The sequence below is a fragment of the Ranitomeya variabilis genome, chromosome 1 (assembly GCF_051348905.1).
Source record: "Ranitomeya variabilis isolate aRanVar5 chromosome 1, aRanVar5.hap1, whole genome shotgun sequence".
Classification (NCBI taxonomy): Eukaryota; Metazoa; Chordata; class Amphibia; order Anura; family Dendrobatidae; genus Ranitomeya; species Ranitomeya variabilis.
Window position 1 is genome coordinate 14,366,333 of NC_135232.1, and position 19,331 is coordinate 14,385,663.

The 19,331-nt window shown below is 46.2% G+C and overlaps 2 protein-coding genes across 3 annotated transcripts in view; both read right to left on the reverse strand.

Moving 5' to 3' along the window:
• LOC143793530 (uncharacterized) overlaps positions 1–3,447 on the reverse strand; it is an 81,460-nt gene extending 78,013 nt beyond the window's left edge. Inside the window, exon 1 of the mRNA XM_077280581.1 lies at positions 3,300–3,447. Within this exon, the coding sequence (XP_077136696.1) occupies positions 3,300–3,389 (90 nt within the window). The 5' untranslated portion in view covers positions 3,390–3,447. The remainder of the gene's footprint in view (positions 1–3,299) is intronic.
• Positions 1–19,331, reverse strand: part of LOC143793496 (uncharacterized) — a 606,170-nt gene that overhangs the window by 132,663 nt on the left and 454,176 nt on the right. The window lies entirely within an intron of this gene.

The following is a 19,331-nucleotide window of genomic DNA, read 5'->3' on the forward strand; positions in this document are numbered from 1 at the left end:
ATGAAGGAGAAAACCAAGGAAGGAGACACAAGTGTCAGCCAAGAGGGAGGAGCCGGACGCCGACCACGACTGATGACGACATTGAGCCTGCACCGATTCTGAGGGACGGACGAGCGACAGCGGATTAGGGGGAAAATCACCTGTAAATTAACCCCGACTCTGCTGAGTAACAATCCACGACAGACTTAGGCTACGTTCACATTTGCGTTGTTGTGTGTTGTGTCGGCGACGCATCGGTGACGCAACGCACAACGCATGCAAAACGCATGCAAAACGCATTGTTTTGTGACGCATGCGTCCTTTTTTTGCTTGATTTTGGACACACAAAAAATGCAACTTGCTGCGTCCTCTGCGCCCTGACGCGTGCGCCGCAGTGACGCATGCGTCACAAAACGCAAGTGCAACGCATGTCCATGCGCCCCCATGTTAAATATAGGGGCGCATGATGCATGCGTCGCCGCAGCGGCGCCCAACGCTGCATCGCACAACGCTAATGTGAACGTAGCCTTAGGGACTGAAAAAACTCACAGGAGAGAACGGACAGAAGGATGGGACATCTGCAGAGAAAATGTGACCGATGCTCTAAGGAAGGAGAAAGATTCTGAAAGAAGCCGCCGAGGACGAAGACTCAAGACAGGTTAAGATTAGTGATGAGCGAATATACTCGTTACTCGAGATTTCTCGAGCACGCTCGGGGGTCCTCCGAGTATTTGTTAGTGCTCGGAGATTTAGTTTTTCTTGCCGCAGCTGAATGATTTACATCTGTTAGCCAGCATAAGTACATGTGGGGATTCCCTAGCAACCAGGCAACCCCCACATGTACTTATGCTGGCTAACAGATGTAAATCATTCAGCTGCGGCAAGAAAAACTAAATCTCCGAGCACTAACAAATACTCGGAGGACCCCCGAGCATGCTCGAGAAATCTCGAGTAACGAGTATATTCGCTCATCACTAATGAAGACGTAATGACAACGGAGAAACAGCGACTCACAGATCAGAAGAAAATAATCAGGGAAATGAAAGCTGTTGTCAGATGGAGAAAATGTAGAGGAAACCAGAGCAAGTCTGGAGAAACATCATCTATTATAGGACGACGCCGGAGAGACGTCATCACATCCACCGGAGCCAACAAGGAGCCTCGCTTCTCACCTCGTGGTGTAAGAGGCCGGAGCTCCTCCATCATCATGTCCTGGTACCGATCCTGGTGTCCTTCTAGATACTCCCACTCCTCCATGGAGAGATAGACAGCGACGTCCTGACACCTTATGGGAACCTGACAACAGCGACACCGTCATCACCCAGAATCCTCCAGTGCTGTATAATGTCCCAGCAGTCACCTCTCTGCTCATCATCCAGAATCCTCCAGTGCCATCCTGTATAATGTCCCAGCAGTCACCTCTCCGCTCATCACCCAGAATCCTCCAGTTCTGTCCTGCATAATGTCCCAGCAGTCACCTCTCCGCTCATCACCCAGAATCCTCCAGTGCTGTATAATGTCCCAGCAGTCACCTCTCCGCTCATCACCCAGAATCCTCCTGCCCGGTATAATGTCCCAGCAGTCACCTCTCCGCTCATCACCCAGAATCCTCCAGTTCTGTCCTGTATAATGTCCCAGCAATCACCTCTCCACTCATCACCCAGAATCCTCCAGTTCTGTCCTGTATAATGTCCCAGCAGTCACCTCTCCGCTCATCACCCAGAATCCTCCAGTTCTGTCCTGTATAATGTCCCAGCAATCACCTCTCCACACATCACCCAGAATCCTCCAGTTCTGTCCTGTATAATGTACCAGCAGTCATCTCTCCACCTATCACCCAGAATCCTCCAGTGCTGTGTAATGTACCAGCAGTCATCTCTCCACTCATCACCCAGAATCCTCCAGTTCTGTCCTGTATAATGTCCCAGCAGTCACCTCTCCGGTCATCACCCAGAATCCTCCAGTTCTGCCCTGTATAATGTCCCAGCAGTCACCTCTCCACCTATCACCCAGAATCCTCCAGTGCTGTGTAATGTCCCAGCAGTCACCTCTCCGCTCATCACCCAGAATCTTCCAGTCCTGTATAATGTCCCAGCAGTCACCTCTCCACTCATCACCCAGAATCCTCCAGTTCTATCCTGTACAATTTCCCAGCAGTCACATCTCCGCTCATCACCCAGAATCCTCCAGTGCTGTGTACTGTCCCAGCAGTCACCACTCCACTCATCACCCAGAATCCTCCAGTGCCATTCTGTATAATGTCCCAGCAGTCACCTCTCCGATCTTCACCCAGAATCCTCCAGTGCTGTCCTGTATATTGTCCCAGCAGTCACCTCTCCGCTCATCACCCAGAATCCTCCAGTGCTGTATAACGTCCCAGTATTCACCTCTCCGGTCATCACCCAGAATCCTCTAGTGCTGTATAATGTCCCAGCAGTCACCTCTACGCTCATCCCCCTGAATCCTCCAGTCGTGTATAATGTCCCAGCAGTCACCTCTCCGGTCATCACCCAGAATGCTCCAGTCCTGTATAATGTCCCAGCAGTCACCTCTCCGCTCATCACCCAGAATCCTCCAGTCCTGTATAATTTCCCAGCAGTCACCTCTCCGCTCATCACCCAGAATCCTCCAGTCCTGTATAATGTCCCAGCAGTCACCTCTCCGCTCATCACCCAGAATCCTCCAGTGCAATCCTGTATAATGTCCCAGCAGTCACCTCTCCGCTCATCACCCAGAATCCTCCAGTGCTGTATAATGTCCCAGCAGTCACCTCTCCGCTCATCACCCAGAATCCTCCAGTGCTGTATAATGTCCCAGCAGTCACCTCTCCGCTCAGCAGCTCAATCATCTTGCTGCTGAGCTCCAGGATCTTCTTGTTCCTCTCATGTAGCAGGGAGTGCGGGGGAGGCTCTGTGATGGGGCCCGGGCTCCGCCCTCCTGACTCCTGGAGATGGATGATGGGAGTCACACCGTCCCCCGGTGTCTTCCTCACTATTGTGTAATCCTGTGTATGGAGAGAGACACTTAGGGAGAAGATTCCTTCCCGACTCCAGATCTGACAATCAGTAGAAATCCCGGGATCAATAACCGTCTCCAGTAATCTGGGGCCATAACCGGGAATATTATTCCCCTCCGGACAGACATCCCGGCCCCTCTACAGCTCTTATAGGGAATCCCCATGACAACTCCTCCGGGCAGAGAGCTCCACACAATCACTGCTCTTACAGGAAAGAATCCTTCTCTCTATTCTGGATTTCCTCCTCCCGATGTCGGACTTGTCACAGAACACAATAAAGCTGATAGAAATGTAGAGGAGTTACCTCTCCGCTCAGCAGGGAGACGATCTCCAGGGCGAAGTGGAATAATCTTCTGGTGGTCTCATCCCTGTCCTCGTCCATCCTCGGGGTCATTCAGGAGGAGGAGGGATGAGCACTGGATCAGCTGGAGGGATCTCGTCCTGCCGGCGTCTGTATGATGAAGAAGATGGAAATCACAGGGGACAATATAATGTGACATACAGAACCACAGTCAATGAGCAGCGAGAGGATCAGGTCCTCCGAGCCGTCACCACATGGATTATAGGAGGATTCACAACACGGACATTTATGTCATAGTCACAGGATAACCCATAGATCTGGTTTCCCTCTGGGTGCGGATATGTTTCTACATTTGCTGTAGAAGTGACTTGCGTTTATTTGTTAAAAAATAGCAATTTGGCAAAAATTTAGAAAATTTAGCAATTTTCCAACTTTGAATTTTTATGCCCTTAAATCACACAGATATGTCAAACAAAATACTTAATAACTAACATTTCCCACATGTCTACTTTACATCAGCACAATTTTGGAACAAAATTTTTTTGTGTTCAGAAGTTATAAGGGTTAAAAGTTGACCAGTGATTTCTCATTTTTACAACACCATTTACAAAACCATTTTTTTTCCTTTAGGCACCACATCACATTTAAAGGGAACCTGTCACCCCCAAAATCATATACGAGCTAAGCCCACAAGCATCAGGGGTTTATCTACAGCATTCTGTAATGCATTCTGTAATGCTGTAGATAAGCCCCCGATGTATCCTGAAAGATGAGAAAGAGGTTAGATTATACTCGCCCAGGGGCCGCCCTGCTGCGGTCCGATGGGCGTCGGGGTACAGGCGCCAAAAAAGGTCAGAGAGGCCCAGCACCTGCGCACTGCAGTACTTTGCTCTGCCCTCAATAGGGAGATAAAGTATGCCTGCCCCAGAGCCGTAGCTTTAAGAAAAGAAGAGGAAGACATCCTATGAAGATGGGAGGCCCCGGACCGGACCACAATGCCCATCGGATCGGACCGCCCCCCCAGGTGAGTATAATATAACCTCTTTTTCTCATCTTTCAGGATACATCGGGGGCTTATCTACAGCATTACAGAATGCAATATAGAATGCTGTAGATAAGCCCCTGATGCCGGTGGGCTTAGCTCATCTTCGATTTTGGGGGTGACAGGTTCCCTTTAAAGTCCCTTTGAGGGGTCTATATGATAGAAAATACCCAAAAGTGACTCCATTCTAAAAACTGCACCCCTTAAGGTGGTCAAAACCACATTTGAGAAGTTTATTAACCCTTCAGGTGCTTCACAGGAATATTTGAATGTGGAAAAAATGTGTGGTGAGCACCTTGAACCCCCAGGTGCTTCACAGAAATTTATAACATTGAGCCATGAAATTAATAAAATCACATTTTCCTCACAAAAATGTTATTTTAGCCCCAAATTTTGCATTTTCAAAAGGGTAAGAGGAAAAACTGCACCATACAATTTGTAGTGCAATTTCTCCTGAGTACACCGATACCCCATTTGTGGGGGAATACTACTTTTTAGGCACAGTGCAAAGCTCAGAAGGAAAGAGGCGGAATTTTGGAGTTCAGATTTTCCTGGAATGGTTTGAGGGTGTCATGTCACATTGTGAGTAAAAATGGCACCAAAATTTGTCCCATCATTTCTACTGAATGTGGCAATACCCCATATGTGGATGTACAGTACTATTTAGCCATATGGAGAGACTCAGGGGGGACGGAGCGCTATTTGCCTCTTGGAGCTCAGATTTTCCTAGAATAGATTGTGGACTCCATATGCTGAGCCCCTAATTGCTAGAAGAGGATAATCCCCCCTAAAGTGATCCCATTTGGGAAATTATACCCCTTGGAGAATATACAGTGCCTTGCGAAAGTATTCGGCTCCCTGGAACTTTTCAACCTTTTCCCACATATCATGCTTCAAACATAAAGATACCAAATGTAAATTTTTGGTGAAAAATCAACAACAAGTGGAACATAATTGTGAAGTTGAACGAAATTTATTGGTTATTTTGAATTTTTGTAAAAATTCAAAAACTGAAAAGTGGGGCGTGCAATATTATTCGACCCCTTTACTTTCAGTGCAGCAAACTCCCTCCAGAAGTTCATTGCGGATCTCTGAATGATCCAATGTTGTCCTAAATGCCTAATGATGATAAATATAATCCACCTGTGTGTCATCAAGTCTCCGTATAAATGCACCTGCTCTGTGATAGTCTCAGGGTTCTGTGTGAAGCACAGAGAGCATCATGAAGACCAAGGAGCACAACAGGCAGGTCCGTGATACTGTTGTGGAGAAGTTTAATGCCGGATTTGGATACAAAATGATTTCCAAAACTTTAAACATCCCAAGGAGCACTGTGCAAGCGATCATATTGAAATGGAAGGAGTATCATACCACTGCAAATCTACCAAGACCCGGCCGTCCCTCTAAACTTTCATCTCAAACAAGGAGAAGACTGATCTGAGATGCAGCCAAGAGGCCCATGATCACTCTGGATGAACTGCAGAGATCTACAGCTGAGGTGGGACAGTCTGTCCATAGGACAACAATCAGTCATACACTGCACAAATCTGGCCTTTATGGAAGAGTGGCAAGAAGAAAGCCATTTCTCAAAGATATCCATAAAAAGTGTTGTTTAAAGATTGCAACAAGCCACCTGGGAGACACCAAACATGTGAAAGAAGGTGCTCTGCTCAGATGAAACCAAAATCAAACTTTTTGGCAATGATGCCAGACGATATGTTTGGCGTAAAGGCAACACAGCTCATCACCCTGAACACACCATCCCCACTGTCAAACATGGTGGTGGCAGCATCATGGTTTGGGCCTGCTTTTCTTCAGCAGGGACAGGGAAGATGGTTAAAATTGATGGGAAGATGGATGGAGCCAAATACAGGACCATTCTTGAAGAAAACCTGTTGGAGTCTGCAAAAGACCTGAGACTGGGACGGAGATTTGTCTTCCAACAAGACAATGACCCCAATCATAAAGCAAAATCTACAATGGAATGGTTCACAAATAAACGTATCCAGGTGTTAGAATGGCCAAGTCAGAGTCCAGACCTCAATCCAATGGAGAATCTGTGGAAAGAGCTGAAAACTGCTGTTCACAAACGATCTCCATCAAACCTCACTGAGCTCGAGCTGTTTGCCAAGGAAGAACGGGCGAGAATTTCAGTCTCACGATGTACAAAACTAATAGAGACAGACCCCAAGGGACTTGCAGCTGTAATCGCAGCAAAAGGCAGCGCAACAAAGTATTAAGTTAAAGGGGCCAAATAATATTGCACGCCCCACTTTTCAGTTTATAATTAACACAAAAATTTAAAATAACCAATAAATTTCGTTCAACTTCACAATTGTGTTCCACTTGTTGTTGATTCTTCACCAAAAATTTACATTTGGAATCTTTATGTTTGAAGCAGGATATGTGGGAAAAGGTTGAAAAGTTCAAGGGGGCCGAATACTTTCGCAAGGCACTGTATGTACAGGTGTAGGGACAACTTTGACTCTATGGGTATTTTCCAGAAACAAGCAACAATGAATATTGCCAAGGGAAAATTTCAAACTGCCGTTGTAGTGACCAGTACGCTCTAGTGACCAACCCGTGCTTCTGGAGACACACCTGTAAGTTAGGCGGGCTCTCATAGCTTCAGAAATGCCAAACATGTGGGGGCTATATGTGGTTTACACTTTGGGGCTCAGAAGGGAGAGGGCATTTGGATTTGGGGGGTGGAGAAGTTGATGAATTTCTTTTTAGAGGGTGAGGAACCATTTTGATTTTCCAGATCCTTTGTGTTACCAGTAAGGTGGAAGCCCCCTATATTTCCGTTATCAGATGACGGACCTGAGTGGGGACTTGCTTTCTTTGTGGATTGAGTTGAATCTTTTATTGGGAACATTTTACATAATGTTTGGGATCACATTTATCCAGCGCTCTACGCTGAGCACTTACTTTGGGGTTTCCATCTAAATCTGAGTTACATGATTCAGATGAAACCCCCGATTGCTCGATTCACAATAATGAGGCAGCAGAGTTACTCTGGACTCCATCAGGTCTCTGTTCAGCGCTGTACTTCTTTTCAGAAGTGCACAAAACTGTGGCCAACGGCACTTTTATGCAATGCTAACAAGAAGGGCACCGCCTGATCACTGGTCCAACGGTGTCCACAGTGCCTCATTATAGGGAATCTTCCGCCAGAGGTTAAACCTTAATCACATATTTCAGAGATTAACACATAAACCCTGGTGTAAGCGCTCAGCACAGAGTGCAGAATAAATGTGTGTTAATCAGCAGGTACTGGTCCTGGCTGTTACCGCAGGAGCTTGGCTGTCAACTGCGCCGAGCTCCTGTGGCGATTGTGCAGGGAAATGCTGATGTTTCAGCACTTCCTGGCAATCACATACTGTTATCAGTAAGTCGACTGACTGACCAATCAAAGCAATCAGAGTGCAGGGACTGCTAAAAATGGGTCTGTGCATCTTTGGCATCTTCCTTTTCTTTCATTAAAAATAATTGATAAAATACTCACACTTAGTTCATACAGTGTTTAGAAAAGTCCAGTCTATCGAAATATAAAAATAATTAACCCGATTGAAAAACACTGTAAACAGAAAACATTCAAAATGTCAAAATAATGCTTTGTTAGTTGCAGCAAAACAGCAAAAAAAAAATGCTGCAAGAAGCGACCAAAAGATCACGTCTATCTCAAAATGGTATCAATAAAAACACGCTGCAAAAAAACTCGCATCACACAGCTCTGCTGACCAAAAAATTAAAAAGTTATGGTGACACTATCAAAACAATGACACAATTTATTTGTTTTTAGAAATTTCTGATTTATTTACAGTAATTGTACTGATGAGGAGAATCGTATTGTCAGGTCATTTTTGCAACACAAATTTTTACTGCACTTTTTCTAGTACTCTATATGAGAACATGAAAGGTGACATTCAAAAGTACAACTCGTCCTGCAAAACACTAAGCCCTCATATGTCTGAGGATGAAAAAATAAAAGATGTTACGGCTCTGGGAAGAAAGGGAGGAAAAAAATGAAAATGCAAAAACGGAAGTTGGTTATGTAGGGAAGGGGTTAATGTTTTCTTTTTCAATTTCCCAATTTACATTTTGGTAAAAGAGGGTATGTGGGGTGAATTAAGGCGACGTATAGGCTGTTTTTTAGGTGTTCAAAAATGATGAGCTTTTCAAATAGAAACCTTTAGGGTATGTGCACACGCTGCGGATTTTGCTGCGGATCCGCAGCGGATTTGACGCTGCGGATCCGCAGCAGTTTTCCCTAAGTTTACAGTACCATGTAAACCTATGGGAAAAAAAACCCGCTGTGCACATGCTGCGGAAAAAAACGCGCGGAAATGCAGCGGATTATTTTCCGCAGCATGTCAATTCTTTGTGCGGATTCCGCAGCGGTTTTACACCTGCACCAATAGGAAACTGCAGTTGTAAAACCGCAGTGGAATTCGCAGAAGAAACCGCTAGAAAATCCGCAGTGAAAACCGCAGTGGTTTTGCACTGCGGATTTTCCAAATTCGCTGTGGAAAAATCCGCAGCATGTGCACATACCCTTAAGAAATGTTCCTTTTCTGGGGAGCTATGGAGGAGTTTTTTCTTTTCTAGAAGAGTTTCTTTCCCTTAAGACTTCTCGACAGCCTTTTGATTGGACAGTGCGTAGTTGGCAGCGGATCCTTCAGGATCGGCATCAAAGAAGGAACATGCCCTCTTTTACTACACGAGGCAGCATTTTTCATTATCTCTTTAGAAGAAAAAATAAGTCAAGAAACTCCCCAGAAGGTTATTAGATCCCTACGTTTTTTGAGGAGTTTCTGGAGAAGAATGTGGCTGTGCGCACATGTTGCCCTTTTGACGCCAGCGCAGTCATTGAGTTTTCCCACGCGAAGCCGCTTCAGGACAATTTTGGCAGCTTTATTCCTAAAGCGTCTCCTCCAGTGATTTTACTGTCATTTTCACTCCGCCACTGGCATCTTTGACGGCCAACCACAGAGCGGAAAATCTCCTAAAATACTTTGAATTTCTGCACATTTTGTGTACAGCAAAAAGACTTAAAAAGGTATTCTCAAGTTGTCTCTTGAGTAGCTGAGAGCCATGCAGTCTCCTTACTTCCAGGTTCCTGGTAGGGTGGGATCTCCTCCCCGAATTATGGCTCTGGTGAATAGAACTGTAGTATTAGTAGAACTATAAAGCTCAGCACAAGTTCTGCTGTGACACATTCAGCTGTCAGTGGTCTGATCAGAGTCTAGATTGTTATCTTTGTATTTAGACATAGAGATAGCACATTTGCTGTAAAAGCTGCCAGGATGGCGATTTATAAATGTATCTCTTCAGAAGGCAAGAGGAAGAGGAGTGAGGTGAGCAGATAACTGCTGTATAGAAATAGAGGAATGGAGAGAGCCGACTGGAACGTTAGGAGTTAACTCCTGGGATGTAACTACTGTGCACCATCGACCAGGCACTAAAGGTCGTGGGTCGCTGGAAACAAGCTGTTCACTATAGAAGATAAAGGCTCTATTTGCAGGAGAATAAAACAAAAAAGCAAGTCAATTTCAAACTTGCTTATTTTCATGCTGTCAAATTAAACCAATTTAAGAACTTGAGAATACTCCTTTAATGAGCACATTCCGAAAGGATATGTGCAAATGACGTCTTTATCAATGGATTCCCAGGAAAGCGGTTTAAAACTAGTGCACAGCTTCAGTCTTTTGTTGCTAGTTTTAACAGCTTCAGGTTTTGAAAACTGTGAAGCAGCTAAAGGAAGCAGCGTGTTCACTCTTTGGGCAGCTTTTGGTAGATAGCAGCTGGCCATTATTGTGTAAAATATTAATAACTTATTCCGGCAGCCATGCCACTTCAGGAAAAATAACAAAACAAAAAAAAACAAAACAAAAGAGACGCTGCTTCAGGAAAAAGATTGCAAGTGTTTTCCTGCACCTTGAAAAATTGGAAAACTCAGGGTCTCTCTGTTGTGAATTCTGCTCTTGGGCTCCCTCCGGTGGTTATAAGTGGTAATGTTGTGAGTTCTGCTCTTGGGCTCCCTCCGGTGGTTATAAGTGGTACGGTTGCTCCTTTGGATTTCAGCAGCCATCAGGTGCTTCCACATATTTCCAATTCTGACTGGGCTATTTAGTCTGGCCAGATCCTTTAGTTAGTGCCAGTTGTCCATTGTTTCTTGGTGGATTCACATCTCTTCCTGGATTCTCCTGCTATTCTGTCCAAATCATCAAAGATAAGTCCTGGCTTGGTTTTTGCAGTCCACGTACTGTGGACTTTATTGTTCAGTGCATTTCTATGTTTTTTCTTGTCCAGCTTTGTCAGTGTGGATTTATTCAGTCAAGCTGGAAGCTCTGGAGAAGCAGATTTACCCTCCATGCCTTTAGTTAGGTGTGGAGATTTTGGTATTCTCTGTGGTGGATATTTTCTAGTATTTTAATACTGACTGCACAGTACTCTGTCCTGTCTTTTCTATTTAGCTAGATTGGCCTCCTTTGCTAAATCCTGGTTTCATTCTGCGTATGTTATTTCCCTCTCCTTTCACAGTCAATATTTGTGGGGGGCTGTCTATCCTTTGGGGATTTTCTCTGAGGCAAGATAGCTTTCCTGTTTCTATCTTTAGGGGTATCTAGTCCTCCGGCTGTGTTGAGGTGTCTAGGCCGTGTTAGGAACATCCCACGGCTACTTCTAGTTGTTGTGTTAAGTTCAGGGTCTGCGGTCAGTACAGGTGCCACCTCCTCCAGAGCACGTCTCATGCTGCTCCTAAGCCACCAGATCATAACAGTACAACTGGCCCACAATGAGTTAAATGCATCTCAAAAGAAGGGAAGAAAAGTGCTGAGCCATTTTTTTTCTGCAGTCTACTTTGTCTTCTCTTCCCTCTTAATCTCTAGGTGGTTCGGGAGTTTGGCGCTGGCATGGATGTTCAGGGTTTGGCTTTGCGTGTGGATCAACTTGCTGCAAGAGAACAGGTAATTTTTGATTATGTTGTCCAGACTCCGGTTTTAGAGCCTTGAATTCCTACTCCTGATTTGTTTTTTGGGGACAGGTCCAAGTTTTTGAGCTTTAAAAATAACTGCAAACAATTTTTTGCTCTGAAACCCCGTTCCTCTGGTGATCCCATTCAGCAAGTTAAAATTGTCATCTCTCTGCTGCGTGGTGATCCTCAGGACTGGGCATTTGCCCTGGAATCAGGGAATCCGGCCTTGCTTAATGTAGACAACTTTTTTCAGGCGCTAGGGTTATTGTATGATGAACCTAATTCAGTGGATCATGCAGAAAAAACCTTGTTGACCCTGTGTCAGGGTCAGGAAGTGGCAGAATCATACTGCCAGAAATTTAGAAAATGGTCTGTGCTCACTAAATGGAATGAGGATGCTTTGGCGGCAATTTTCAGAAAGGGTCTTTCTGAATCTGTTAAGGATGTTATGGTGGGGTTCCCCACACCTGCTGGTCTGAGTGATTCTATGTCTCTGGCCATTCAGATTGATCGGCGCTTGTGCGAGCGCAGAGTTGTGCACACGATGGCGTTGTCCTCTGAGCGGAGTCCTGAGCCTATGCAGTGTGATAGGATTTTGACTAGAGCTGAACGGCATGGATTCAGACGTCAGAATGGGTTGTGTTTTTACTGCGGCGATTCTGCTCATGTTATTTCTGATTGTCCTAAGCGTATTAAGAGAGTCGCCAGGTCTGTTACCATCAGTACTGTACAGCCCAAATTTCTCTTATCTGTGACCTTGATCTGCTCATTGTCGTCATTTTCTGTCATGGCGTTTGTGGATTCAGGCGCCACTTTGAACTTGATGAACTTAGAATTCGCCAAGCGTTGTGGTTTCCCCTTGCAGCCTTTGCAGAACCCTATTCCTTTGAGGGGCATTGATGCTACACCTTTGGCTAAAAATAAACCTCAGTTTTGGACACAGCTGACCATGTGCATGGCGCCAGCACATCAGGAAGATTGTCGTTTTCTGGTGTTGCATAATTTGCATGATGTTATTGTACTGGGTTTTCCATGGTTACAGGTAGGGTTGAGCGAAACGGATCGTTCATTTTCATAAGTCGCCGACTTTTGGCAAAGTCGGCGTCTCATGAAACCCGACCCGATCCCTGTGTGGGGTCGGCCATGCGGTACGCGATCTTGGCGCCAAAGTCGCGTTTCGTATGACGCGTTTAGCGCCATTTTTTCAGCCAATGAAGGAGTGTGGGCAGAGTGATGACATAGGGGTTAGGGGCGTGCACGGCTATCATCATTTTATCGCTTGTGCGCAGTAGGGATTTGCAATGTGTAACACGAGATTTTCTGTGCTGGGACGGAGGGGAATATGGGACGGAGGGGAGAGAGAGAGAGAGAGAGAGAGAGAGAGAGAGAGAGAGAGAAAGAAAGAGAGAGAGAAAAAAGAAAAATAAAAAAAAAATAAAAAATCCCCATTGACGTGCATAGGGTTTCGTGTTCCGGCCGATCCTCGACTTTTCGCAGTAATCGGCCGATTTCGCCCGACTCGACTTTTCAAAAAGTCGGGTTTCGCAAAACATGACTCGACCCTAAAAAGGTCAAGGTCGCTCAACCCTAGTTACAGGTACATAATCCGGTTCTGGATTGGAAATCTATGTCTGTGACTAGTTGTTGTCAGGGGGTTCATAATGACGTTCCTTTGATGTCAATCTCCTCTTCCCCCTCTTCTGAAATTCCAGAGTATTTGTCAGATTTCCAGGATGTGTTTGATGAGCCCAAGTCCAGTTCCCTTCCTCCGCATAGGGACTGTGATTGTGCTATTGACTTGATTCCAGGATGTAAGTTCCCTAAAGGCCGACTTTTTAACCTGTCTGTGCCAGAACATACCGCCATGCGGAGTTATGTTAAGGAGTCCTTGGAGAAAGGGCATATTCGGCCATCTTCGTCACCATTGGGAGCGGGATTCTTTTTTGTTGCCAAGAAGGATGGCTCCTTGAGACCCTGTATTGATTATCGCCTCTTGAATAAGATCACGGTCAAATTTCAATACCCTTTGCCTTTGCTTTCTGATCTGTTTGCTAGGATTAAGGGGGCTAGTTGGTTTACTAAGATTGTACTTCGAGGGGCGTATAATCTTCTTCGTATTAAACAGGGTGACGAATGGAAAACTGCATTTAATACGCCCGAAGGCCATTTTGAATACCTTGTGATGCCTTTCGGGCTTTCTAATGCTCCATCTGTGTTTCAGTCCTTCATGCATGATATTTTCCGCAATTATCTTGATAAATTCATGATTGTATATTTGGATGATATTTTGATTTTTTCCGATGATTGGGAGTCTCATGTGAAACAGGTCAGAATGGTATTTCAGATCCTTCGTGATAATGCTTTATTTGTGAAGGGGTCTCAGTGCCTCTTTGGAGTTCAGAAGGTTTCTTTTTTGGGTTTCATTTTTTCTCCTTCGTCTATAGAAATGGATCCTGTAAGGTTCAGTGTTGTGAATTCCATTCTTGGGCTGCCTCCTGTGGTTGTGAATGGTACTTTTGTGAGTTCTGCCCTTGGGCTCCCTCTGGTGGTTTCGAGTGGAACTACTGCTCCTTGGGTTTAGCAGTAGCAGCTGCTTTCACTGTTCGTCTCTCCTGGCTCTGCTATTTAACCTGGCTCTGGTCTTCAGTTCATGCCAGCTGTCAATGTTTCTGGGTTGGATTCAGATCTCTCCTTGGATTTCTCTGATGGCCTGTCCATTTCAGCAAAAGATAAGTTCTTGCTAGTTCTTTGGTTGTCCTTTTGCTGTGGACTTTATTGCTCAGCTCATGTTATGTTTCTTTTTGTCCAGCTTGTCATTATGATATATTCAGGCTAGCTGGAAGCTCTGGGGAAGCAGATTTGCCCTCCACACCGTGAGTCGGTGTGGAGATCATTTTTGTAAACTCTGCGTGGATTTTTAGTTTTTAATACTGACCGCACAGTATCCTTTCCTATTCTGTCTATCTAGATTAGTATTGGCCTCCCTTGCTAAAATCTGTTTTCATTTCTGTGTATGTCATTTCCCTCTCCACTCACAGTCAATATTTGTGGGGGGCTATCTTTCCTTTTGGGATTTTCTCTGAGGCAAGATAGCTTTCTGTTTCCATCTTTAGGGGTAGTTAGTTCTCAGGCTGTGACGAGGTGTCTAGGGAGTGACAGGAACATCCCACGGCTATTTCTAGTGTTGGTGTTAGGATTAGGAACTGCGGTCAGTATAGATGCCACCTCCTCAGAGCTCATCCCATGTTGCTCTTTAACCACCAGGTCATATCAGTGTTGCTCCTTAACCACCAGGTCATAACAGTTCAGGCCATTAATGATTGGGTTCAACCCACATCTGTGAAGAGCCTTCAGAAATTTTTGGGCTTTGCTAATTTTTATCGCAGTTTCATTGCTAACTTCTCCAGTGTGGTTAAACCCCTGACCGATTTGACGAAGAAGGGCGCTGATGTGACGAATTGGTCCTCTGCGGCTGTTTCTGCCTTTCAGGAGCTTAAACGCCGATTTACTTCTGCCCCTGTGTTGCGTCAGCCAGATGTTTCTCTTCCTTTTCAGGTTGAGGTTGACGCTTCTGAGATTGGGGCAGGGGCAGTTTTATCTCAGAGGAATTCTGATGGTTCCTTGATGAAACTGTGTGCCTTCTTTTCCCGAAAGTTTTCGCCTGTGGAACGCAATTATGACGTCAGCAATCGGGAGTTGTTGGCTATGAAGTGGGCATTTGAGGAGTGGCGACATGGGCTTGAGGGGGCCAAGCACCGTGTTGTGGTCTTGACCGATCATAAGAATCTGATTTACCTCGAGTCTGCCAAGTGTTTGAATCCTAGACAGGCTCGATGGTCCCTGTTTTTCTCCCGTTTTGATTTTGTGGTCTCGTATCTTCCGGGTTCTAAGAATGTTAAGGCTGATGCCCTCTCTAGGAGCTTTTTGCCTGATTCTCCTGGACTCCTTGAGCCGGTTGGTATTCTCAAGGAAGGGGTGATTCTTTCTGCCATCTCCCCTGATTTACGACGGGTGCTTCAGGAATTTCAGGCTGATAAACCTGATCGCTGTCCAGCGGGGAAACTGTTTGTTCCTGATAGATGGACTAGTAAGGTGATTTCTGAGGTTCATTGTTCTGTGTTGGCTGGCCATCCTGGGATTTTTGGTACCAGAGATTTGGTTGGTAGGTCCTTTTGGTGGCCTTCTTTGTCACGGGATGTGCGTTGTTTTGTGCAGTCCTGTGGGACTTGTGCGCGGGCCAAGCCCTGCTGTTACCGCGCTAGTGGGTTGCTTTTGCCTTTGCCGGTCCCTGAGAGACCTTGGACGCATATTTCTATGGATTTTATTTCAGATCTCCCTGTTTCCCAGAAGATGTCTGTTATCTGGGTGGTTTGTGATCGGTTTTCTAAGATGGTTCATTTGGTACCCTTGCCTAAGTTGCCTTCCTCTTCTGATTTGGTTCCGTTGTTTTTTTCAGCATGTGGTTCGTTTGCATGGCATTCCTGAGAATATTGTGTCTGACAGAGGTTCCCAGTTTGTTTCTAGGTTTTGGCGGGCCTTTTGTGCTAGGATGGGCATTGATTTGTCTTTTTCTTCTGCATTTCATCCTCAGACAAATGGCCAAACCGAGCGAACTAATCAGACTTTGGAAACTTATTTGAGATGCTTTGTGTCTGCTGATCAGGATGATTGGGTGGCTTTCTTGCCATTGGCCAAGTTTGCCCTTAATAATCGGGCTAGTTCGGCTACTTTGGTTTCGCCCTTCTTTTGTAATTTTGGTTTCCATCCTAGTTTTTCTTCAGGGCAGGTTGAGCCTTCTGATTGTCCTGGTGTGGATTCTGTGGTGGACAGGTTGCAGCAGATTTGGACTCATGTGGTGGACAATTTGACGTTGTCTCAGGAGAAGGCTCAACGTTTTGCTAACCGTCGTCGGTGTGTTGGTCCCCTGCTTCGGGTTGGGGATTTGGTCTGGTTGTCTTCCCGTCATGTTCCTATGAAGGTTTCTTCCCCTAAGTTGAAGCCTCGGTTTATTGGTCCTTATAAGATTTCTGAGATATCAATCCTGTGTCTTTTCGTTTGGCCCTTCCAGCCTCTTTTGCCATCCATAATGTTTTCCATAGATCTTTATTGCGGAGATATGTGGTGCCCGTTGTTCCCTCTGTTGATCCTCCTGCCCCGGTGTTGGTTGATGGGGAGTTGGAGTATGTGGTTGAGAAAATTTTGGATTCTCGTTTTTCGAGGCGGAGGCTTCAGTATCTTGTCAAATGGAAGGGTTATGGCCAGGAGGATAATTCTTGGGTTGTTGCCTCCGATGTTCATGCGGCTGATTTGGTTCGTGCTTTTCATTTGGCTCGTCCTGATCGGCCTGGGGGCTCTGGTGAGGGTTCGGTGACCCCTCCTCAAGGGGGGGGTACTGTTGTGAATTCTGCTCTTGGGCTCCCTCCGGTGGTTATAAGTCGTAATGTCGTGAGTTCTGCTCTTGGGCTCCCTCCGGTGGTTATAAGTGGTACGGCTGCTCCTTTGGATTTCAGCAGCCATCAGGTGCTTCCACTTATTACCAATTCTGACTGGGCTATTTAATCTGGCCAGATCCTTTAGTTAGTGCCAGTTGTCCATTGTTTCTTGGTGGATTCACTTCTCTTCCTGGATTCTCCTGCTATTCTGTCCAAATCATCAAAGATAAGTCCTGGCTTGGTTTTTGCAGTCCACGTACTGTGGACTTTATTGTTCAGTGCATTTCTATGTTTTTTCTTGTCCAGCTTTGTCAGTGTGGATTTATTCAGTCAAGCTGGAAGCTCTGGAGAAGCAGATTTACCCTCCATGCCTTTAGTTAGGTGTGGAGATTTTGGTATTCTCTGTGGTGGATATTTTCTAGTATTTTAATACTGACCGCACAGTACTCTGTCCTGTCTTTTCTATTTAGCTAGATTGGCCTCCTTTGCTAAATCCTGGTTTCATTCTGCGTATGTTATTTCCCTCTCCTTTCACAGTCAATATTTGTGGGGGGCTGTCTATCCTTTGGGGATTTACTCTGAGGCAAGATAGCTTTCCTGTTTCTATCTTTAGGGGTATCTAGTCCTCCGGCTGTGTCGAGGTGTCTAGGCTGTGTTAGGAACATCCCATGGCTACTTCTAGTTGTTGTGTTAAGTTCAGGGTCTGCGATCAGTACAGGTGCCACCTCCTCCAGAGCACGTCTCATGCTGCTCCTAAGCCACCAGATCATAACAGCTCTCTCTGTGGAACAAAGACGTGGAACTTTTTATCTGTCGCTGGGAGCTGTGCGTTTTATTGCGTGCAATTCTGCCAGCTTTATTGATATGGTTTTGGGGAACAAAAGAAGGTTTAATCACTTTAATCCAATTCTGGATTTCGCATTTTCTTTTAGACGTTTAGCATGCAGGTTAAATCATTTATATTTTGATTTATTGGACATGGTGAACTTTTTTTTGTTTTTACTTTATTGGTGTCTTGAAGCTGCGATTGATTGGTCGCTTCTACTTTACTCATCAGTGTCACGACGTGGAGAGAGCCCAGTCGCCTATAAAGCTCAGGCTACAGTTAGGCTGGCTGTTTGGGGTCTTCATGAGGCCCCTTGCTGCCAATGTAACCCATTGGTTGCATGTAATTGGGTCATGAGGGGCTGATGGGAGCCGGGGCGCGCGCTGGAGTGTCATTATTTAACCCCTTTCTGTCATTAGACGTACTATTCCGTCCATGTGGGGTGGACCCTACTTCCCAAGGACGGAATAGTACGTCATGCCCTTTAATGCGACACTGCGACTTAAGTCGCAGTGATCGCATTAAAATTCCGACGCCATCTTACCTGGAGGAAGATGGTGTCGGCATCCTAGGGCCTGTTGCCACCCCCCCGGCCTCCCGATCACTGTGATTGGCTGCTCAATTCTGAGCAGCCAATCGCAGCCTTTCTCATTGTTTCAGCCAATCAATTTGGCTGAAACAGTGAGGTCCCAGGCTAGGATCGAGTACCGATGTACTCGATCCTAAGCCAGTGCCTGGCAACGCCAGGCATCGGCTAAAACCCCCCGGATTGGTGCGATCGACGATCACATCGATCGCGCCAATCGCAGGGCACAGCGGCGGTGTTACCGCGCTGTGCCCTGCCTGTAACGCGCTCCGCAGCCCCCTCTGCCCTGCCTCCTGTGCTCCGGATCCTGCAGCTCTGATTGGCGCGATCGATGTGATCATCGATTGCGCCAATCACAGGGCACAGCAGCAGTGTGACCGCCCTGTGCCCTGATGGTGACCTGCCTATGATCGGAGCTGTGAGCTCCGATCATAGGCTGGTGCCTAGCAACACCGGCGTCACCATGGCCTTCTCTGATTGGTGGAATCACAGGTCACAGCAGCGGTGTGACCGCTCTGTGACCGGTCTCACCTGCCCCTGACCTGTGTAACTGCTCTGAAGGAATCCTCACACTTGGTGAGGATTCCTTCAGAGCGGTCACGCTGAGAGATCCCCTCCTGTGCTGAGACTTGTGGTGCCACAGTAGCCTGTGACACCACAATTCTTGCTAAAGAAAGAAGAGAGAAGAAAGAAGAGGGACTACAAACCGTAAGTGTTGATACCCCGATCCCGGCCCGATCTATCTTCATCCCCCCCATTGCCCCATCCCCCCTTCCCCACCTTGCGCCGTATCCGTGCCCAAATTTAGCAGCCGCCGAGCGTTGATTGGTGACGCAGTTCACCTATCAACACTCGTGCTCACTTTTTTTTACCCCATCCCCGCGCGCTCCCCCAGCCGCTGCATCTAATCCGTGCCTTTTCTTTTTTTTTTCCCCATCCCCTTGCGCTCCCCCAGCCGCCGCGTCTAATCTGTGCCTTCCCTTTTCTTTTTTCCCCATCCCTGTGCGCTCCCCAGCCGCCGCGTCTAATCCGTGCCTTTTTTTTTCCCCCATCCCTGTGCGCTCCCCCAGCCGCCGCGTCTAATCCGTGCCTTTTCTTTTTTTTTTTCCCCCATCCCTGTGCGCTCCCCCAGCCGCCGCGTCTAATCTGTGCCTTCCCTTTTCTTTTTTT